We start from the raw sequence: 24363 nt of genomic DNA, 5'->3' as shown, positions 1-24363 counted from the left end.
GAGGCCATCCTCAGGGTGGAGGAGTAACAACTTATGTTCCGTCTGGGTAGCCTCCAATCTGATGGCATGAACATTGATTTCTCCTTTCGTTAAAAATATTTCCCCTCACCTCCCCTCTTCATCCATTACCCATTCTGACCTTTTACCTCTTCTCACCTGCCTATTACTTCCACCTCGGTCCCCTCCTCCTCCCCTTTCTCCTACGGTCTACTCTCCCTTCCTATCAGATTCCTTCTTCTCCAGCCCTTGACCTCTTCCACCCACCTGGTTTCACCTCTCACTTTAAAGCTATCCTCCTTCCTCTCCCCCAACATTTTTATTCTGGCATTCCCCCCTCTCCCCACTTCCCCTCCACTACCTTGCTGACGATGGGTCTTGGCCCAAAACATTGACTGTTCATTCATTTCTATAGATGCTGCCTGACCTGCTGAGTTCCTCCAGCATTTTGTGTGTGATATCCAGCATCTACAGAATCACTTGGGTTTATAATAATTTTATACATTCTTATTGTGCTTTTAGTATTGTACTTCAGGATCAAAACACATCTGACTGCTTCACTGCCGTACCACGAGGATCACAAAAGCTTTGAGCATGGGGTCCGATCAATCAGTTTAACTGACACAAAGAGGTAGAATAAGTGGTGACGGGAGGACAAAAACACAATGATTCCCCACTTAAACACAGCTGAATGATTCCTGGAGATGAGTGTTCATAAATAATGCGCAAGGATGATGTTAATATTGCCTTCAACACTATCTGACAGCAGTCAATATAGAGGAGACCATAAGCAATATTAGAATCATCTACAATTATTTAGCAATGTGTCAGAAAGGCTCAAGGCAGCAAACGAAAATAGAGCTGGATCTGAAATAGGTAGAGATCAAATCCTGCATCTCGTGTTTGAGCAATGGATAATGGTGAAATGAGGCATTATCCAGAAAGTTGTCAGAATAAAGCATTATTATTATTATTAGTAGTAGTAGTATTATTATTAAGAGTAAGCAAGGAGTAGGCCCTTCCAGCCCCTTGAGCCGTGCTGCTCTGCAATTCCCCGATTTAGTCCAAACCTAATCACAGGACAATTTACAATGACCAATTAACCCACCAACTGGTATGTCTTTAGACTGTGGGTGGAAACCGGACCACCCAGAGGAAACCCACATGGGAGAACATACAAACTCTGTTCAGGCAGTGGCAGGAATTGAACCTGGGTCGTGGAACTTTTTGAAAAAGGAGGGAGAGAGAAACCGGGAAATTATAGACCGGTTAGCCTAACTTCGATGGTGGGGTAAATGCTAGAGTCAGTTATCAAAGATGTGATAACAGCACATTTGGAAAGCGGTGAAATCATCGGACAAAGTCAGCATGGATTTGTGAAAGGAAAATCATGTCTGACGAATCTCATAGAATTTTTTGAGGATGTGACTAGTAGAGTGGATAGGGGAGAACCAGTGGATGTGGTATATTTGGATTTTCAGAAGACTTTTGATGAGGTCCCACACAGGAGATTAGTGTGCAAACTTAAAGCACATGGTATTGGGGGTATGGTATTGATGTGGATAGAGAATTGGTTGGCAGACAGGAAGCAAAGAGTGGGAATAAACGGGACCTTTTCAGAATGGCAGGCGGTGACTAGTGGGGTACCGCAAGGCTCAGTACTGGGACCCCAGTTGTTTACAATATAATTAATCACTTAGACAAGGGAATTAAATGCAGCATCTCCAAGTTTGCAAATGACACGAAGCTGGGCGGCAGTGTTAGCTGTGAGGAGGATGCTAAGAGGATGCAGGGTGACTTGGATAGGTTAGGTGAGTGGGCAAATTCATGGCAGATGCAATTTAATGTGGATAAATGTGAGGTTATCCACTTTGGTGGCAAGAACAGGAAAACAGATTATTATCTGAATGGTGGCCGATTAGGAAAAGGGGAGGTGCAACGAGACCTGGGTGTCATTGTACACCAGTCATTGAAAGTGGGCATGCAGATACAGCAGGCAGTGAAAAAGGCGAATGGTATGCTGGCATTTATAGCAAGAGGATTCCAGTATAGGAGCAGAGAGGTTCTACTGCAGTTGTACAAGGCCTTGGTGAGATCACACCTGGAGTATTGTGTTTAGTTTTGGTCCCCTAATCTTGCCATAGAGGGAGTACAAAGAAGGTTCACCAGATTGATTCCTGGAATGGCAGGACTTTCATATGATGAAAGATTGGATCGACTAGGCTTATACCCGCTGGAATTTAGAAGATTGAAGGGGGATCTTATTGAAACGTAAAAAACTCTAAAGAGATTGGACAGGCTGGATGCAGGAAGATTGTTCCCGATATTGGGGAAGTCCAGAACGAGAGGTCACAGATTAAGGATAAAGGGGAAGCATTTTGGGACTGAGATGAGGAAAAACTTCTTCACACAGAGAGTGGTGAATCTATGGAATTCTCTGCCACAGGAAACAGTTGAGGCCAGTTCATTGGCTATATTTAAGAGGGAGTTAGATATGGCCCTTGTGGCTAAAGGGATTGGGGGTATGGAGGGCAGGCCGGTACAGGGTTCTGAGTTGGATGATCAGCCATGATCATACTGAATGGTGGTGCAGGCTCGAAGGGCCGAATGGCCTACTCCTGCACCTATTTTCTATGTTTCTATGTTTCTAACTGTAGAGCATTGAGCTAAACACTATGCTATCATGCCGCCACAATGTAATCCTTTATTCATGATTTCCTTTAGTTCCGGATTATTTCCATAGCTGGAAGGGTGAGAGATAAAGTGGTTGGCAAAAGGCAGCAGCCTTACCACTGAAAGCAAAAGGAAAATATAAATTTTGTCTGTTTTTTTGTCTTTTATCAATCACCGCTCTTCGTCATGAAATGTGAGAGAGGACGGGTATACTCAACATGGTTTAGCTAACATTGAATGACAGTGAAAGATGTACAGGCAAACAGAGTACAGGGAACACTAACAAGAATGGTGAAAAAAAATTTGCATTTTAATCACCAATGTTATTTCTTTCAGTTTGACTTTCAGAAATGGTTATTCCACAAATCTGATAATTGGGAGGTTTGATGCCTATGAATTTCCATTTAGTATATTGAATGTGAGCCGTATGAACACAGCTTGGGGCATCAGAGTTAGGAGTTTAATTCCATCATCATCTGTAAGGAGTCTGTACCCCTGTAGAATGTGTGGGCTTCTCTCCAGCTGCTCCTGTTTCCTCCCACGGTCCAAAGATAAACCAATCAGTAGATTAATTGGTCATTGTAAATTGTCCCGTGATTATGCTACGGTTGCTGTGCAGTGGAGCTCGAAGGGACAGAGGGCCTATTCTGCATTCTATCTCTAAGTATATAAATAAAAAATACATAATATACTTTCAGATCTAACATGATCACAGATCAAAGATTTGATTTCAGCAGGTTTTCAAATTACTGTATGCTCTGTATTTTGAAGTTATTATTACTAATAAGCTGCAGAATAAAGCTATTTTACTTACATCACTTCGTTGTTCTTGGTTGATCTTTGCCAGCACTGTCCCTGGTGAGTCCTCTATTGAAGTGAATTTGATTGTATCTGGAGGCTGGCGGTATTTTTTCTGTAAAACAAAATTAAGGACATTTTTAAGAACCCATTATGCTTTGTGTTATTTTATTCCATGCAAGCCACAGGAGCAGAATTTGTATGTAGGTACATGCACTCTTTAAGCTAATCATGTTTCTTCTCCTCCTCCAGTAAACAATTTGTACATCCAATATTTGCAGGCTGCTGTGAAAAAGTCAAATCCAAAGCCAGCTTTTATGTTTCTATATGATGACCTACCTCATTCAGGATATCCATAGCTTTCTTGGCCTTTTCAACATCCATTGAACCAAAAGGAATCCAACCAATGCCCTTCTGCCAGTTGTTATAATCTGCTTTGTACACAGCCTGTTATGAAAATAAATCATAGAGAGAATATAGTTTATCAATGGTTACATGATAATGGTACAATATAACAGGAAATACTTATAAAGTTTAAATGTATTGAATGGCTCTATGCACAATCTCTTAGGTCAGAAATTGACCAACATTACCCCAAATGGAAATCACAGAAATTTCCCAAATGATGTAGCCTATTATTCCAATCTAGACAAAGAAAGAATCTCTTGAGCCTAACTCCATACTCTAGCTCTCAGTCTATCGTTCCGGGGGAAACAACACTTAATGTGCAAATCTGCCTGCTTTTTAAAAATGAGGTTGGGTCGGACTACAACCAGAGGTCATGGGTTAAGGGTGAAAGGTGAAAAGTTTAAGGGGAACATGAGGGGAAACTTCTTCACTCAGAGGATGGTGAGAGTGTGGAATGAGCTGCCAGTGCTAGTGGTGCATGCAAGCTCAATTTCAACATTTACGCAAAGTTTGGACGGTACATGGATGGTAGGGGTATGTATGATCCCGGTGCAGGTTGAGGGGAGTAGGCAGTTTAAATGGTTTTAGCATGGATAGATGGGCTGAAGGGCCTGTTTTCTCTGCTGTACTTTTCCATGACTCTATGAGGAGGGTTACTGCCTCCAGCATCATTTGAACTGTTATTTGAGTGGAAATATTTTACCTCCAATTCCCTTAATCTATTCCCTTAGTTATTGATCACTCTGCTAAATGAAATTGATCCTGCGCAGTTAACCAGCTCTGGCTTGCATTTTACACATTTTGATGAAATTTCCCCTCAGACTCTTATTCCTACAGACTGGTCAAGCTTTCCCCAAAACTACAATCTTCCAGTTTCGCCAATATCCTTGTAAATCTGCTCTGCACCCACCTTAATATTAATCACATCCTTTCTGTATGAGCAGAAATGCATGCCTAACAAGTGTTTTACACTTTCTGGCACTGTATCCCACCTCTTCTTTCCATAGACTCATAATCTGGTTTTAACTATAATGTTGAACAGACACTTACATCGCTCTGCAAATTGTAGGCATTCTTAGCCAAATTCAGAAGCACACCATCAGGAGGCATAAAGTAACGATTTACTCGTTGCTTATAGTTTGTATTGCTGGCAATATCTTGAGCCTTCTTGGCCTGGGAGACGTTGATCATGTCAAGTGGAGTATGATATCTTGTCTTTGTGTTTTCATAGTCTTTTTTATATGCACGCTGAAGAGAGGAAATCAATCTGGTCAGTTTCGGTTACTATGGAATGAACATTATTGAAATGTAACAGAAGCAGCAGTATCCAGTTTACAAGAGTGGGACAAATAATTGCTCAGCTAAGACATGTATCCAGTTCGTTGTTTCAATTCTGACCTACAGGTGAGCCTAACTCTACTGTCTACTTTTCTCTAAGTTAAGTTTTTGTTATAAGTTGCATTGTCCAGAATGTGATGCAGGTAAATATTGTTCTGATGTAAACAGTTATCCCAAAGTATGTTATGCAAGTGGACATTAAAGGTGCATATGTTGAATGTGGGTGGCAGGGTGGAGATATGTCTCTAGCAAAAGGAGGTGCTCTTTCCCTCCACTAGCCAGCAGGTCACCTTTGGACAAGGTGTAGCACCTGCTTAGCCCCCTGATCACATGATGCCACGGGAGCAGGTGGTGGATGGTCGTATGACCAGCTGGTGCATATTATTAGTCCTGGCTATACAACCACTAACACCAGGCAGACAGTCTCTGTAGAGTATTGATAATGGCTGGGGGGCACCCACCTTGTAAAGTCACTGCCCAGAAGAAGGCAATGGCAAACCACTTATGGAGAAAAATTTGCCAAGAACAATAATGGACTTCGACCATGATCAGCTTCCTCATATGACATGGCACATAATGATGACGAGGAACAGGTTTATAGTTCTAAGGAAAATACTCATTTGGTTTAAAATGTGGCAGGATAGTACAGGAAAGTGGGAAGGAATGAGGGTGGCTGTTACATTGCCCAGTGTAAGATAAAATAAGGAAAGGGTAGAACAATCCTGATTGCCCTGCTTGACGAGGTATCCAGAGGTATGGACTCCTTACCCAGATGAATAGTTTTAAAGATTCAAGGTACTTCTATAATCAAAGTATGTATGCAGTACACAGCTCTGAGATTTATTTTCCCACAGACAGCCATGAAACAAAGAAAAACCATGGAACCCGTTCAAATAAAAACATCACACCCCCAACGCACAAAAAAAAAACAAATCATGCAAACAGGAAAAAAAACAAGCAAAAACACAGATTATAAAACATCAACTCTGAAAGTGATTGAGTCAGTCCAGGCATATTCTGTTTAGCTCAGTTCAGTTTAATCTAGACTGTGTCATTCATTAACTCCTACCACAGATTGTTAATTTACCATGGAATTTAAATCCAACTGCTTAAATAAATCAGGGGTAAAAAAAAAGCAATTTTCAATCGTGATGATACCAAACCACCAGATTATCATAAAAAAACACTGTTTCAATAATGTTCTTCACTGAAGGAAATTCACCTGCATTACCCAGTCTGGTCTATGTAATGTCAGACCAACTAATGTAGTGGCACTTTATTACCACCTAAAATTATCTAGCAGAGTTCAAAGGGTAATTAGGGATGGACGATGTATGCTGGCCGAGACTTGGAAGCAAAGACCACAGCTCTTGATAAACAAAGATATTGTAGTTGACCATTGGACTAATCAGAGAAATTTCACCTTCCAGTAAATTTGTGATTAAATGAGCTAGAAGAAAGTTAGAATTGCTACCCCTTACTTCGAATTTCCTCACACCAATTTACAGAAGTGATAACTTTTCCTCAGCAGCTCCACTTATAGCATGTCTCAGATAGATAATTCAATGTCAGAAATGGGCACCAGTTGTACTCTGTGCTGTGATACGCAACTGAAGCCAGGTCAAGCACCTTAGCACTCATGTCCCAAGTGTGGGTCCCTTCTCACTCACCTCACTTTGCATCTTTGCCACGTGCACAGAGTGCAAGATCTTCGGGTCGTCTTCAATGCTCTGAGCGCCAATGTGTTTCCCGCGAGACTTTTCGTAGCCTTGCTTATACTTCACCTGAGCGAAAAACATTTCGAGCCTTAGGGTGTCAGGAATAGGACTTCAAAATTGGATTCAAAATTTAACTATAATTACTATGATTATTCTCTTCATGCAAATATTTTTGAGAATGTTAGATATGGAAGTGACCGGTATAGTTCCCAGATTGAGTTAAGTGCCAAGTAATCTTGTTCTGTTTTACATTAGCAGTGTACCTTGCCTCCAACATCCAATAATCTAATACTCAGGAAAGGGCATTAAGATGAAACTTGAAATATTCTCTGTTATGCTCTCTCTATCAGATTATGTCTGACCTATGACCTTCTGCAAAACACTTTTTGTTTTATTTCTCCAGAATTACAGGATTCTCAAATTCTCAGTTTGGGCACCTGTGGTAAACCATATATATGTTGTAACTGGGTTACCTGTCTGGACACGCCGCTCTGCTGACTGCTCCTGTGGCTCCTCCCACAGATTCATGAATAAAGGTGATTTCGCCTTGCTCCTCCTCCTCAGTCCAGGGGCAGACACTCACCATGGGGGTCGTATTGTACAGCGAATAAAAGCCTTTCAGTATTTTACCCAACTTCAGTCTTTTGGAGTTATTGAAGGTGCTTCAGCACCTTTGGAATCTGCCTAGTGCAAGGCCACAGGAATTGTCACTAATCATCTTCCTCCAAGCAAGAGAACTGTCCTTTTTAAGTACACACACTCACCAGGCCTCGATAACTGCCTGTAGTAGGAAATGCTGTTAGCTGAGATAGCAAAAGTTGTGCTGGTAGGTTAATTAGGTACAGATCTTAAACATGAGAAATTCTACGGATGCTGGAAATCTTCCTCTCCAGCCCTTTACCTTTCCCAATCACCTGGCTTCACCTATCACCTTCTAGCTATCCCTCCCACCACCTTTCTATTCTTGTGCCTCCCACTTCCTTTCCAGTCCTGAAGAAGGGTCTCAGCCCAAAATGTCAGCTGCTTATCCATTTCCATCGATGCTGCCTGACCTATTGAGTTCCTCCAGCATTTTGTGTGTGTGCTTTGGTACAAATCTTAGTTAATTTCAAATCTTAGTTTGATCTGTATTATAATTATTTAACTAATACAGGACCTTACAACAGATTCAAAAGATGGGAGTTGCTGCTCCCCAGAATGTCAGACTAAAGAATTTAAACCTGTAGTACTAACTTCTATTTCTAATAAAATTAACTCCATCACTCATGAGACGAACCTCACTAACCAGTCAGTAGCCTCCAACCTGATGGCATGAAAATTGACTTCTAAAACTTCCGCTAATGCCCCAACTCCCCCTCGTACCCCATCCATTATTTATTTATATACACACATTCTTTTTCTCTCTCTCCTTTTTCTCCCTCTGTCCCTCTCACTATACCCCTTGCCCATCCTTTGGGCTTCCCCCTCCCCCTTTTCTTTCTCCCTAGGCCTCCTGTCCCATGATCCTCTCATATCCCTTTTGCCAATCAACTATCCAGCTCTTGGCTTCATCCCCCCCCCCCTCCTGTCTTCTCCTATCATTTCAGATCTCCCCCTCCCCCTCGCACTTTCAAATCTCTTACTAGCTTTTCCTTCAGTTAGTCCTGACGAAGGGTCTCAGCCTGAAACGTCGACTGCACCTCTTCCTAGAGATGCTGCCTGGCCTGCTGCGTTCACCAGCAATTTTTATGTGTGTTGCTTGAAACTCCAGCATCTGCAGATTTCCTCCTGCTTGCGCTAACCAGTCAGTTTTTGGTTTTGTGAGTGAAACTATTATAATGCTGACGGCTACAGGCCAGCGTAGACAGTTGCAATAATTTCAGATTTCTCAGTTTCTTTGTGCTTTTCTTTCTTTCTCTGTCGATCTCCAATCTACCAGCACAGTCGCGCAGTGGTTAGTGTATCAGGCGGTTCAGTAGTCTAGTCTCAGGGAGGCACAGCAGCATGGCAGTTAGAGCATCTCTCTGCAGCGCCAACTTTCATTGATGAAGGTTCAATCCCCGCCCCTGCCTGTTTGTATGTTCTTCCTGAGAACCTTTGGTGTTTCTCAGGGTGCTCCCGTTTCCTCCCACATTCCAAACACAAACGGTTAGGGTTAGTGAGTTGTGGGCATGGAATGTTGATGCTGGAAGCATAGCAACACTGCTGGTCTGCCCAGCACAATCCTCATTGGCTTGATTTGATCTGACGCAAACGATACATTTCATTGTTTGTTTTGATGTACTTGTGACAAATCAATCTAATCATTACTGTTATTTAGATTTTCCATCACTCTCCTCATCATGCACCTTTTCATTGGCTGTTACAACATTTCCCTGCATCCTTGTGGTTCACCAAGCAGCTTTCTCCATCATTTTAACATAATAATTAGCAGACTGATCAATAAGGGTCACTGTTGCTGAATATAGACTTGTGTAGTCCCCTCTCACTGATCCCAGCAAAAAGATCCATTCATCTTCCAATAATGGTAACAGAACATATCCAGAATATTAACCTAACATCAACATTCTGTACATTCCCACCATCTTATATAGAATTATAAGGAACAGAGATATTAGGTGCCACTGCCATATAAGCAACATTCTTTGAGTCTGCAGATAGGGTACCCACCACACTTCCTGTAACTTATGTAAAAATACCACGAAAGCAACCAGGGAATTTAACATCAAGTAATTAAATAAAATATGGAGTTACCAGATAATCATTAAAAGCTCGTCATTTTCATTAATGCCCTGAAGAGATGGAAATCTGCTATCCTTAGCCGAAAGGTGATCCATATTTTCGGATTTCCTCACAACATTGGAGGAGGCCAATTCACCCATTAAGTCTGTGCTGAATTTCATCACAGTCCCATTCCCCAGCGAGCAGGACAAATGCTACACCTGCCAAGCCACCACCTCTCTTATCAGCATTCAGGGCCCTAAAAAGAACTTCCAGCTGAGGCCATGCTTCACCTGAAAGAGGTCCTCCACTGTATCCAGTGTAGCTTCCTCTACATCAGTGAGACCCGATGTAATCTTGGGAACCATTTTGTCAAGCACCTTCCCTCTGTCTGCTACAGAAGGTGGGAATTTCACTGTGGCTGCCCATTTCAATTTGAGTTCTCATTCCCATTCCAACATGTCAGTCCGTGGCCTCTTTGCTACCATAATGAGGTCACACTCTGGTTGGAGGAGAAACACCTCATATTCCATCTGGGCAGTGTCCAACCTGACGGAGTTAACATTAATTTCTCTACCTTCCAGTAATTTCTCAACCCTCTATTACTTTTTTTCTCTCTTTTTCCATTCACCACTCTTACCCATTTCTTGTCTCCTTGCCTGTCTATCTCCTCCCTCTGTTGCCCCTCCTGCCTCCCCTTTTCCCATGGTCCACTCTCTTTACCTATCAGATTCCTTCCTCTTCAATCCTTTACCTCTTCCACAAATCACTGCCCAGCTTCTTACTTCTCCCATCCCCTCCGCTCATCCACCTACCTTCCCCTTCACCTAGTTTTATCTGTAACCTGTCAGCTTGTACTCTCCCCCCACCCAACCTTTTTATTCAGGCTTCACCGCCCACCTTTCCAGCCCTGATGAAGGTTCTCGACCCAAAACATCAACTCTTTATTCCTCTCCGTAGATGCTGCCTGACCTGCTGGGTTCCTCCAGCATTTTGCGTGTGTTGCTCTGTTCCCACATTTATTTCCAAAGCAACATATGTCCGCTATTTATTTATTGATTGAGATACAGTGCTGAACAGGCCCTTCTGGCTTTTCGAGCTGTGTCACCCAGCAACCACCCGATTTAACCATTGCCAGGCAAGTTGCAATACTCATTTAACCCACCAACCAGTACATCTATGGACATTAGGAGGAAACTGGAGAACCTGGAAGAGGCCCATTCGGTCACAGGGAAAACGTTCAAACCCCTCACAGACACCGGTCACAGGGAGAACGTTCAAACCCCTCACAGACAGAATCACAGGGAGAACATTCAAACCCCTCACAGACAGAATCACAGGGAGAACATTCAAACCCCTCACAGACAGAATCACAGGGAGAACGTTCAAACCCCTCACAGACACCGGTCACAGGGAGAACATTCAAACCCCTCACAGACAGAATCACGGGGAAAACATTCAAACCCCTCACAGACAGAATCACAGGGAGAACGTTCAAACCCCTCACAGACACCGGTCACAGGGAGAACATTCAAACCCCTCACAGACAGAATCATAGGGAGAACGTTTAAACCCCTCACAGACAGAGTCACAGGGAGAACGTTCAAACCCCTCACAGACAGAATCACAGGGAGAACGTTCAAACCCTTCATAGACAGAATCACAGAGAGAACGTTCAAACCCTTCATAGACACCGGTCACAGGGTGAATGTTCAAACTCCTCACAGACAGAATCACAAGGAGAATGTTTAAACCCCTCACAGACACCGGTCACAGGGAGAACATTCAAAACCATCACAGACAGAGTCACAGGGAGAACGTTCAAACCCCTCACAGACAGAATCACAGGGAGAACGTTCAAACCCCTCACAGACAGAATCACAGGGAGAACGTTCAAACCCCTCAGACAGAATCACAGGGAGAACATTCAAACCCCTCACAGACAGAATCACAGGGAGAACGTTCAAACCCCTCACAGACAGAGTCACAGGGAGAACGTTCAAACCCCTCACAGACAGAATCATAGGGAGAACGTTCAAACCCCTCACAGACAGAGTCACAGGGAGAACGTTCAAACCCTTCACAGACAGAGTCACAGGGAGAACGTTCAAACCCCTCACAGACAGAATCACAGGGAGAACGTTTAAACCCCTCACAGACACCGGTCACAGGGAGAACGTTCAAACCCCTCACAGACAGAATCACAGGGAGAACATTCAAACCCCTCACAGACAGAATCACAGGAAGAACGTTTAAACCCCTCACAGACAGAGTCACAGGGAGAATGTTCAAACCCCTCACAGACAGAGTCACAGGGAGAACATTCAAACCCCTCACAGACACCGGTCACAGGGAGAACATTCAAACCCCTCACAGACAGAATCACAGGGAGAACGTTCAAACCCCTCACAGACAGAATCACAGGGAGAACGTTTAAACCCCTCACAGACAGAATCACAGGGAGAACGTTCAAACCCCTCACAGACAGAATCACAGGGAGAATGTTCAAACCCCTCACAGACAGAATCACAGGGAGAACATTCAAACCCCTCACAGACACCGGTCACAGGGAGAACATTCAAACCCCTCACAGACAGAATCATAGGGAGAACGTTCAAACCCCTCACAGACAGAATCATAGGGAGAACGTTCAAACCCCTCACAAACAGAGTCACAGGGAGAACGTTCAAACCCCTCACAGACAGAATCACAGGGAGAACGTTCAAACCCCTCACAGACAGAATCACAGGGAGAACGTTCAAACCCCTCACAGACAGAATCACAGGGAGAACGTTTAAACCCCTCACAGACAGAATCACAGGGAGAACGTTCAAACCCCTCACAGACAGAGTCACAGGGAGAACGTTCAAACCCCTCACAGACACCGGTCACAGGGAGAACATTCAAACCCCTCACAGACAGAATCACAGGAAGAACGTTTAAACCCCTCACAGACAGAGTCACAGGGAGAACGTTCAAACCCCTCACAGACACCGGTCACAGGGAGAACATTCAAACCCCTCACAGACAGAATCACAGGAAGAACGTTTAAACCCCTCACAGACAGAGTCACAGGGAGAACGTTCAAACCCCTCACAGACAGAATCACAGGGAGAATGTTCAAACCCCTCACAGACAGAGTCACAGGGAGAACGTTCAAACCCCTCACAGACACCGGTCACAGGGAGAACATTCAAACCCCTCACAGACAGAATCACAGGAAGAATGTTTAAACCCCTCACAGACAGAGTCACAGGGAGAATGTTCAAACCCCTCACAGACAGAATCACAGGGAGAACATTCAAACCCCTCACAGACAGAATCACAGGGAGAACGTTCAAACCCCTCACAGACAGAGTCACAGGGAGAATGTTCAAACCCCTCACAGACAGAATCACAGGGAGAACATTCAAACCCCTCACAGACAGAGTCACAGGGAGAACGTTCAAACCCCTCACAGACAGAATCACAGGAAGAACGTTCAAAACACTCACAGACACCGGTCACAGGGAGAACGTTCAAACCCCTCACAGACAGAATCACAGGAAGAATGTTCAAACCTCTCACAGACAGAATCACAGGGAGAACGTTCAAAACACTCACAGACACCGGTCACAGGGAGAACGTTCAAACCCCTCACAGACAGAATCACAGGAAGAACGTTCAAACCCCTCACAGACAGAATCACAGGGAGAACGTTTAAACCCCTCACAGACAGAGTCACAGGGAGAACATTCAAACCCCTCACAGACAGAATCACAGGGAGAACGTTCAAATCCCTCACAGACACCGGTCACAGGGAGAACGTTCAAACCCCTCACAGACAGAATCACAGGGAGAACGTTCAAACTGCAGACAGTGGTCACAGGGAGAACGTTCAAACCCCTCACAGACAGAGTCACAGGGAGAACATTCAAACCCCTCACAGACAGAATCACAGGGAGAACATTCAAACTCCTCACAGACAGAGTCACAGGCAGAACGTTCAAACCCCTCACAGACAGAATCACAGGGAGAACGTTCAAACCCCTCACAGACAGAGTCACAGGGAGAACATTCAAACCCCTCACAGACAGAATCACAGGGAGAACATTCAAACTCCTCACAGACAGAGTCACAGGCAGAACGTTCAAACCCCTCACAGACAGAATCACAGGGAGAACGTTCAAACCCCTCACAGACAGAATCACAGGGAGAACGTTCAAACCCCTCACAGACAGAACGTTCAAACCCCTCACAGACAGAACGTTCAAACCCCTCACAGACAGAATCACAGGGAGAACGTTCAAACTGCAGACAGTGGTCACAGGGAGAACGTTCAAACCCCTCACAGACAGTGGCACCAGTTGATCCCCAGTCCCAGCTATCATAAAGCGTTGTGCTAACCACGAAACTACCATACTGTCCCAAGATCTACCTACCCCATGTTAGCTGTGCCTACTGTAGAAATGCTTGCTCATGTAACAGCCAGCACATCTCTGCAACAGGGGAGAAAACCAAAACACTCAGGGGAAACCTCTGCCTTCAGAGTGAATTCGTCAAACTCCACAAGGCAGCACTGAACTCAAGACTCATCATTGCTGCTGACTGCGACGCCGACTATCAATCTTCTCAGTTCGGGAAGCAATCAAGGCGAATAAATGCAACACACATCAAAGTTGCTGGTGAACACAGCAGGCCAGGCAGCTTCTCTAGGAAGAGGTACAGTCGACATTTCGGGCCAAGACCCTTCATCAGGACTAGCAACTTTGATGTGTGTTGCTTGAATTTCCAGCATCTGCAGAATTCCTTGTGAAGGCAAATGAATAATGCATTTGCCATTGATGTTCACATCCTGTGAACAAGTGAATAGAAACCATGGACCAGAGTAACACACGCAAAATGCTGGAAGATCTCAGCATGTCAGACAACATCTATGGAGAGGACTAAACAGTTGATCTTTTGGTTGAGATCCTTCATCAAGAATGGAATGGGAGGGAGCACAATCTGGCAGCTGACAGGTAAAACTAAGTGAAGTGGAAGAAGAGTGGCAGTAGGGGATGTGTAAGCACACACCATCCATTAGATCTGATCCTAGCTCCCTAACGCTGTTGCCCCTATCAACGTACCATCTTCTTTTCATTCTTAAAGACTTACTCACCTTCTCCTGAAGTTTAGCAATATAATCAACCTCAAACATGCCTTGCAGTAGCAGTGCTTGACGTTTTGCAATAAGCCATTTACATTGAGGTTAGAAAACACTGCAACTACTTACATCACTTGCAATATTCCGTTGTGCCTTTGCTGCTATAATAGGTATGGAATCCATTCTGATGTTGCAGCGCTTGGCCTTTTCTTTGTCCCAGTCAAATTTGTAACAATTCTAGGATGGAGAGAAGGAAGCAGGTAATAAAGAATGGGAAAGTCCTTTGAAATATTTTACAAAGAGACATTTAACAGATATAGGATCTGATGCAGTCCATTCGTTCGTTATGTGCTGTGTCGTATGACATGGGCAATCATGGTTTTTCTTTCCATCACCATGATTGTACTTGGCAAGATTTTCCACAGAAGTAGTTTGCCATTGTCTCCTTCTGGGCAGTGTCTTTACAAGATGGGTGTCCCCAGCCATTCTCACGTGACCCTGATTGGGGTGCTAATTCGGTGCTACACCTTGCCCAAGGGTGACCTGCAGACTAGTGGAAGGAAGGAGCACCTTACACCTCCTCTGGTAGAGACGTATCTCCACCTGGCTACCCGTTTGATGCAGTGCAGGAATAAAAGGGTTAGGAATTCCAATCTGGTCAAGGAGCCAATTCTGATGTTCTAGTTTCCAGGTTTTTAACAAAGCTCGGACAAAAGGTGGAAATCTAACATGCCCATAATCCACAGAAAACTTAATGGCTTAAATAAAGTGAGGCCACTTCTGTGGAAAAGCCAAGTGTCTTTATGGCACTACTCACATAGAAACATAGAAAATAGGTGCAGGAGTAGGCCATTCGGCCCTTCGAGCCTGAACTGCCATTCAGTATGATCATGGCTGATCATCCAACTCAGAACCCTGTACCAGCCTTCCCTCCATACCCCCTGATCCCTTTAGCCACAAGGGCCATATCTAACTCCCTCTTAAATATAGCCAGTGAACTGGCCTTAACTGTTTCCTGTGGCAGCGAATTCCACAGATTCACCACTCTCTCTGTGAAGAAGTTTTTCCTCATCTCGGTCCTAAAAGGCTTCCCCTTTATCCTCAAACTGTGACCTCTCGTTCTGGACTTCCCCAACATCGGGAACAATCTTCCTGCATCTAGCCTGTCCAATCCCTTTAGGATTTTATATGTTTCAATAAGATCCCCCCTCAATCTTCTAAATTCCAATGAGTATAAGCTTAGTCGATCCAGTCTTTCCTCATATGAAAGTCCTATGAGGAATCAACAGACCAGAAGGAGCTAGAGTACTTCCTGAGTTTCCTTAAGTTCCTGATCACTGTAATAGATCACAAGGGGAATATATACAGAGGTTCCTCCTTTGAACTAAAATGTTTTATACTGTAAACATTACCATTTCACATATTTTCAACAACTTCTTCCTAAGCTCCTTCTTGTCCTATAGTATGTTGGGGCACAACTCCTGATCCCTCACATTGTCTATAGTTATGCAGGAACCTGCCAATCAACTCTACCATCTTTGTCTTGTTTCTTTCAGTTTACTAAAAACTCCCCTGCCGCACTTGCAATCAATGACCCTTTGACATTTAGATAGAGTGTGGAATAGGCCCTTCAGGCCCTTCAAGCCATGCTGGCCAGCAACTCCCACTTTAATCCGAGCCTAATCACAGGACAATTTACCACAATCAATTAACCTACCAACTGGTATGTCTTTGGACTGTGGGAGGAAACTACAGCACCCGGAGGAAACTCACATGGTCACAGGGAGAACTTACAAACTCCTTACAGGCAGCAGGGAGTACTGAACCCGGATCGCTGGTATTGTAAAGCATTGTGCTAACCACTACACTAACATGCTACCTAAATTTGCATCTGTGTCACCTGGGGGATAACAGATCGCTGTCTATTGTTGAATTGGCCAAATCTGGTTGAAGAGAGTGAAGGTGAAGATTATCCAAATAAATAAATGCTGTTCAAAAGTATATATGAAAAGCAGAAAACCATATAATTCCTATCTCTTTCCTTCCCACCCTTCACATTGCAATTTTATAAAACTGTGAAGAGTTTTGACATCAAGCCCAAATCAGACAAAAATCCTTCCATTACAACACAGAGATTATGAAGGCAGCTTTTGTTTACAATATTCTTACACAGAAATAGATATGATTGAAGAGCACAGTATCTGCTTACATCGCTTAGATTGTATGCATTGACTCTGGACTGGATGAAGAAAGGATCGTCATGGGGAATGGTACACTTGAACTTTTCTTTCTCATGGTCTGCTTTGTAATTCAGCTGTAAGAGAGTACAACCGAAATCAACAATAGGAAACTACAGTACTCCAAAAAGTACAGTATAACTTTCAACAAAACTCCAACAGCCAAGATGAGGAAGGCACTGAATATGGAGATCACATTGTAACCTGACATCAAAAATGTCATATGTTACATATTTACAATATTAAAAGAAAAGGAAGTGTAGAAATACTCAGCAATGTCCATGGAGTTTATGGTAATGACATTTCGTCAAGTAAACAATTTGAAATATTGACTCTGTTTCTCATTCTGCTAATGCTGCTTGATTTGTTGGATAATTCTGGCATTTTCTAGATATATTTCAGACTTCTGGCATGTGCGGGGTATATTTTATATACGTTTGCAACAGGGTAGATTTGGTTAAATAGAAGTAAAGTTTTTTACATTCAGTAGGTTCCATCTTTGTTCTGTGTGTAAAATAAAAGTGAAAGATATATGAATGAAACTCAAATAAATATAGGTAAAATGTATTTCAAAAAATGGAGGGTTATATGTGAGTAAAGGGTTAGATTAATCTTAGAGTGTATCAGCACAACATTGTGGGTCAAATGGCTTGTTCTGTACTGTAATATTCTATGTTCATAAATACATATGGAGACTATGGGTTTGACTTTTATCAGCTAACCATTGGGAAGCCATACACGTTCCTGTTTTGAGATTACAATTCATAGCTGTGTTTGAATAAAATCCTTAACTGTAGATCCGAAATTAGTACCTGCAGTACTTTCCAAATGGAGCTTGAAAAACCAAAAGGCTAAACCCAAGAGTAACAATAATATGCGAGAGAGTTTGCAGATACTTACATCACTCAGCTGTTTGGCATTGATCTGGGCTTGCACCATCACTGGACTATCAACCACTTGAGTGAACTTGATTTTATCAGGATGCATTTTATAAACTGGCTGCAATTCAATCAGATTAAACAAATGTTACTTGCATATTTTGGGAACAAACACATGTTGAACCATCATTACCTCCTCATTCATAGATTTAAATATGGACAACTTCTTCAACACTGGAAAATGACAGAAACCTGTTAGTGATTTGAGAATTGATTGGATCACAGACACATTGAGTTGAAATGGTCTCTTCTTCTAAATTTCTGTACTGTGGAAAGCATTCTAACTGGTTTCATCATCTTCTAGCATGGCAGGGCCTCTGCACAGAATCAGAAATAGTTGTAGAGGGTTGCAAACTCAGCCATTTCTACCATGTGTACTGGCCTACCCAGCATCAAGGACATCTTCAGAAATGATGCTTCAAAAAGACAACATCCATCATTAAGAACCCCTGTCACCCTCTTCTTATTACTACCATCAAGGAGGTACAAGAGTCCGAAAATACACCTGACATTTTTGAATATATGACAAGCATGACAAGAAGCATGACAAATAGCATATCAGAAAATATATCCACTCAGAGAAATTAGGATGGGCAAAAAATGCAGGCCCACATTCCATGAATGAATAACTGAAAATATTGATAATTAGAATTCTTGGTTAATTTGCTAAATAAAGATATTAGTAATAGAAAATATTTCAGACACTTACATCTTTACATTTATAACTGTTCTTCATAGCTTCATACTCTGGGGTAAGAGTTTGAGGGAAGTAACAGCTTGTTTTATCCAGTTCATAATCTGCCTTATAATTTTTCTTAAAGAGAAATGTGACATTATTATAATTCAGAAGTAACAAGAGCATAACATTAAAATGTGCCAGTTGTTGTGGGCCTAATTTCTGTTTACTTACATCACTTTTCATTGCTTCAACCTTCAAACAATGAAGCATGTGTGGATCCTCATGGCTGCCAAGATAATGACCCTTAACTTCTTCATCGTACTTCTGTTTATATTTTACCTAAGAATGGAAAGATTCATCCTGTCGATGTCAGTCCACTTCAAGAGGTTAGATTTGAATTCAAAATTGCTAAATAACACTGGGACTTACATCACTGAAGTGCTTCAAAACTTTGTCTGTTTTGAACTTTGGAGTTTCACAATAATTGATGCTTGTCCTGATAGCTTTATCATAACCCTCTTTGTACAGTTTCTGAAAGAAAATGACACAGTGACAGGCAATTTCAACAGAAGTCATTTATTGAATGTCTAGTCCTGTATAATGTAAATTGCCTCTCTGTGGTTCACCTCCAACTTTTTCTTTGAAATCCTGCCTCAAGAAGGCGGGATCCAACACTATGGACCCTGGCAATCTGGGTCATGCCTTCATCTTGTTACATCAGGAGGAGAAGCAGCTTCTTCCTCTCCGCTATCAGATTTTTGAACACTATCTTGCTGTTCCTTTTTATGCTTTTCTGTTATTTTGCAATTTAGCATCATTTTTATGTGTTTCTACTGTAATGCTGCTGCAAGCAACAAATTTTACATCATATAACTCAATCCCTGTTAAGACAGTGAGAAGCTGTTATAGGCTCAACAGGCCTATGCTTATGCCAGTTTCTGTGGTGTGAAGTGACTGAGAGTACGAGACTCCCCCACCCCCACCACCCCCGGATAGGGCTCCAGTCAATCGACGTTCCGGGCCGAAATCCCTCAGCAGGACTCATTGAAGACTGCATTGAACAGTCCTGCTGAAGTGTTTCAGCCTGAAACTTCAACTGTACTTTTCCTTCCTAAGGATTCTGCCTGGCTTGCCGAGTTCCTCCAGCATTTTGAGTATTTTGCTCAGATTTCCAGCATCTGCAGATTTTCTCCTGTTTGTGATCTCATCCACAGCACTTGTTCATCCATCAAACCAGTCAGCCTCAACCACTTGCTCCAAGCCTTCAGTGTCCTTGTTGCCTGCTCTATTTAGTATCTGTTCTCTCTTGTTTTGTGAATCCTTGTGGCTTGTTATTCTGCAGTTAATCATTAAAGCAATCACTCACCGCTAAATCGTCTCCACTGCTCTGCATTTGGGTCAAGCCTCCTGACAGAACTGTGCCGTTCAGTGCAAGTCAGACAAGATGATGAAGCACACATAATACCCATGTTAAATTAGTGCAGTGTTCTTTTGATGCTGCAGAGGGATAGGTGTATTAACTTAATACACAACATGAGAAATCAGGTCTGAACAGTGGCCTTGCAAATGAGATAATTAAAGAGATTATCAATTATTTACAGATTTGTTAGTGACCATCTTGCAGCTGAGCTTCTTGTACTATAATGAGACTGTGCTGTGACATTGCCAGAATCTCAATTACTTTTTTTCAGCTTAGTTTTGTAGCAGCCACTTTATTTCTGGTTCTCCTCAATACTAAAAGAAGCGGGAGGAAGGAAACAAGAGAAAATCTGCAGATGCTGGAAATCTGCGCAACAGGCACAAAATGCTGGAGGAACTCAGCAGGCCAGGCGGCATCTAGGAAAAGAGCACAGTTGACGCTTCCAGCCAAAACCCTTCGGCAAGAGGAAGAAAAGATCACTTTAACAAGGGAAGCCAAAAGAGGAAGGGCCGAAGGGCTCCAAGAAAATTCTCTTGGGAACAACGTTTCCTTCAGAATTGTGCTGGTGAGTCACCAACTCCCACTGCAATAAGCAAGTCATACAATGACATCTCCAAAACAGAGAAGTAAATTGATTTTTGATATTTATGTTCAGTGGCATTACTTAATCCCCAGCTTCCTCTACATTTCCAGACAGAACTAAAAGTATAATTTTTATTCTCTACAGATCCCACTTTAAAACACCACATTATTTTGCACTTCTTACATAAGCAATATTTTGCTTTTGTATCTCCAGTGATATGGAGGCCTAGTCATTGGATAGATTTAAAGTGGAAGGGGATAGATTTTTGATCAGTCAGGGTATCAAAGGTTATGGTAAGAAGGCAGGAGAATGGGGTTGAGAGGGATAATAAATCAGCCATGATGGACTGGCAGAGCAGACTCGATGGGCTGAATGGCTTAATTCTGCTCCTAAGATCATACAACAGAGGAGCAGAATTAGGACATTCGTCCCATCGAGTTCGCTCTGCCATTAAATCATGGCTGATTTATTATCCCTCTCAACCCCATTCTCCTGCCTTCTCACTGTAAACTTTGATGCCCTGACTAATCATGAACCTATCAACCTCCACTTTAAATATATTCAATAACGACCTCCACAGCCACTTTTTGCAATGAATTCCACAGATTCACTACCCTCTGGCGAAAGGAATTCTTTCTCCTTTCTGTTCTAAATGGATATCCCTCCATTCTGAGACTGTAACGTTTGGTCCTAGACTCACCCTCTACAGGAAATATCTTCCCTCTATCCAGACTTTGCTATATTTGATAGGTTCCAATGAGACTCCCCCCCCCCCCCCGCCACCCCATTCTTCTAAACACCACCAAATACAGGCCTGGAGCCATCAACCAGTACTCATACATTAACCCTTCCATTCCTGGAACTATTCTCTTGTACCTCCTCTGGACCCTCTCCAATGCAGCCATGTCTTTTCTTAGAAAAGGTACCTAATACTCCGTGCAGTCTGACTAATACCTTATAAAGCCTCAGCATTATATCCTTGCTCTTTTATTCTAGAAATTTTATTGCCATACTGTTATCTTTGGATTCCTCCAAGGAGTGATTTTTGAAGTCATCCTCTTACCCATGTACATCCTGGCCCTGGCTTTCTATCGATTCATTTATTCTTGATTTTAACTCATTTTCTTCCACCCAATTAACCATGTTTATTCATTACATACAAGATGATATGTAAACAACATTGTTACTCACATCACTTGCTGATCTCCCAGCGAGCTTGTACTGCTGCAGGAGTGGATTTTCAGTAGCAGGTAGTGTGTTGTAATCTGTTTGATGTTTGGTCTTCTCATAGTTCTTCTTATATTTAACCTGAGGAAATGCAAAAAAAAACACAACATCAAAAAGGCTTGAACAGACAGAGTCTCTTTTCTCCTGAAATGTTATGTAATGAAGTTTGCTGATAATAAAAAGCAGGTAGCGCGGGGTGTCTGAACAATGAGATTGTTTCAGGGATATTGACTGGCTGAGCGAATGGCTGAGGACGCGGCAGATGGAAAATGATATGAAAAGAAATCATTCCAGGTAGAAAAGAGTTGAGTAAATTAATGAAAAATTAGTTTTCTCGGGGTCCTGAGATGTCCTTTGCACAACTCATTGAAAGTTAGCCATCAGGTTCAGTATATCGGTGGTTGTCCGTCATGCCCGACGATGACAAAAAACCCGTGCACGGGAGCTTTTAAAGTGAAAAAGCCTTTGCACTGGATCAGTTCCACTCTCTCAACCTCAGAAGTCCATATCCAGTGGTACAACCAGGCAACACAAACCGGGGTCCTTCTTCATTGCAGTAGATGACCATGACATCTTCTGTGCCTCGTCATACCCCTCGCTCTCCATGGAGTGTTGCAGAACCACCTCCCTAGCCATTAACGGTCAGCTTCAGCAGGCTGTGCAGGTTCAGGAAGTGCTTAAGAAATAAGTCAAATAGTAGGTTGAACTTTATTGCAAGGGGATTTCAGTAGAAGGGAAAAGATGACCTACTGTCATAACCTAGGACTGTGCCTGGAATATTAAGTACAGGTCTGGTGTCCCTCCCTAAAGAATTTACCTTGCACTAGTTGGAGTGTAACAAAGTTAAACTGATTGATCCCTGGGAAGAGGATTGCCTCAGGAAGAGACATTAAGCACACTGGGCCTATAGTCCCTGAAATTTATAAAAGTAAGAACTGACCTCACTGAAGCTAAATATTTGTGGGGATTCTCAAAGTCAATGTAGGGTTGATGTTTCCCCTATCAGGGGTCAGGGAACACCAGGAGTTATCATCACAACATTACAACTGAGCTATCTGGAACTGAGATGAGACATTTCAGAGGGTAGGGAACTCCAGAGTCACAGCAATGAATGAACAGAGTGGAATTTACCAATCAATGGAAATCTCTACCCCAAAGAGCTGAGGAAATCCAGTCATCCAGACAGAGACTGATAGATTTTTGAGTGGTAGGGAATCAAGAGATAAAGAGTTACTGCCACAAAGTACTATTGGGATTAAATATAGAGCATGACTAGTATAGCATGGGAGGTGGCACCATCTATTACACTCGACGCTACTTGCCCATCTCTGAGATTGAAATCAGGCTGCAGGACACCTCTCTGCTTCTGTTATTGATTTTGCTCTGCTCTTGTGAAAGGCTGAGGGTGACCTAATAGAAGTTTTTTAAATTATGCAAGATTTTGGGGGAAGAGCACAAAGAATATGACGTAGATAATATTATCCACATTCCAAGAAATACAGTTCTGGTCACCCCACTATAGGAAGGATATGGAGGTTTTGGAGGTGGTGCAGAGGGGGTTTACCAGGATGCAGCCTGGAATTAATTTCAGAGATGGCATGTTGCCTAGTGTGCAACATCTGGTGCAGCATTGCCACTTTCCTGATGGAGACTGACACTCACACCTGCGTCAAGCTTCCTGCTGCCAGAACTTTACATATAAAAGCAATAAATAACTGTAAGTACAGTCAGTTTGGATAAGTGCATGGATGGAATGGGTATGGAGGGCGGATTGATGGGAACTAGGCAGAAAAGACAGTTAGGCACAGACTAGTTGGAGTGAATGCCCTATTTCAGTGCTCTGGTGCTGCGGTGGGGTGGGGAACCATCTCTACCACTTCTTCCCTTCACCAGCCTGCAGGGTGTAGCACCCTTGGGCCAGGTGTAGTGCCTGCTTACCCCCCCCCCCACCCCCTCGATCAGGGTCATGTGAAGCCATGGGAGCAGGTGGTGGATTGTCGTATGAGTAACCAGTACATATCACAAGTCCTGGTTATGTGACCACTGATGCCAGGCAGAAAATCTCTGAAGAGTATTGATCATGGCTGGGGTCACCCATCTTGTAAAGACACTGCCCAGAAGAAGGCAATGGCAAATCACTTCAGTAGAAAAATTTAACAAGAACAATGATGGTCATGGAAAGACCACAACATGGATTCTCTTTAACAGATAAAACTTAATCTTGCTTGGGACAATTTTTTTTTCATAAACACAAGAGGCTCTGCAGATGCTGGAGCTCCAAAGGAAACACTCAAAATGCAGGAGGAACTCAGCAGGTCAGACAGCATAGATGGAAATGAGTAAACAGTCGATGCTTCAGTCCAACAAGCTTCTTCAGGACTGGAAAGGAAGGAGGAAGACACTAGAATAAAAGAGTGGGGAGAGGGGAGGAGGACAAACTAGAAGGTGACAGGTGAAGTCTGGTGGGTAGGTGAAGAGTCTGAGGGCAGCAGAGATCATAGAGGGGGAGCAGTGAGAGAGGA

General features: G+C 43.0%; 1 protein-coding gene across 6 annotated transcripts in view; it reads right to left on the bottom strand.

Moving 5' to 3' along the window:
• neb (nebulin) overlaps positions 1-24363 on the bottom strand; it is a 365351-nt gene that overhangs the window by 291828 nt on the left and 49160 nt on the right. For all 6 annotated transcript variants that reach the window (XM_063048565.1, XM_063048566.1, XM_063048567.1 and 3 more), the window contains exons 17-27: positions 21806-21922; positions 19041-19142; positions 18843-18950; positions 18642-18746; positions 17895-17993; positions 16967-17071; positions 14887-14994; positions 6885-6998; positions 4927-5124; positions 3808-3915; positions 3485-3583 (exon numbers count right to left, since the gene is read on the bottom strand). In XM_063048565.1, the coding sequence (XP_062904635.1) occupies positions 3485-3583; positions 3808-3915; positions 4927-5124; positions 6885-6998; positions 14887-14994; positions 16967-17071; positions 17895-17993; positions 18642-18746; positions 18843-18950; positions 19041-19142; positions 21806-21922 (1263 nt within the window). The remainder of the gene's footprint in view (positions 1-3484; positions 3584-3807; positions 3916-4926; positions 5125-6884; positions 6999-14886; positions 14995-16966; positions 17072-17894; positions 17994-18641; positions 18747-18842; positions 18951-19040; positions 19143-21805; positions 21923-24363) is intronic.

The sequence above is a fragment of the Mobula hypostoma genome, chromosome 5 (assembly GCF_963921235.1).
Source record: "Mobula hypostoma chromosome 5, sMobHyp1.1, whole genome shotgun sequence".
NCBI classification, from domain to species: Eukaryota; Metazoa; Chordata; class Chondrichthyes; order Myliobatiformes; family Myliobatidae; genus Mobula; species Mobula hypostoma.
This window is presented reverse-complemented; position numbering and strand designations above follow the sequence as displayed.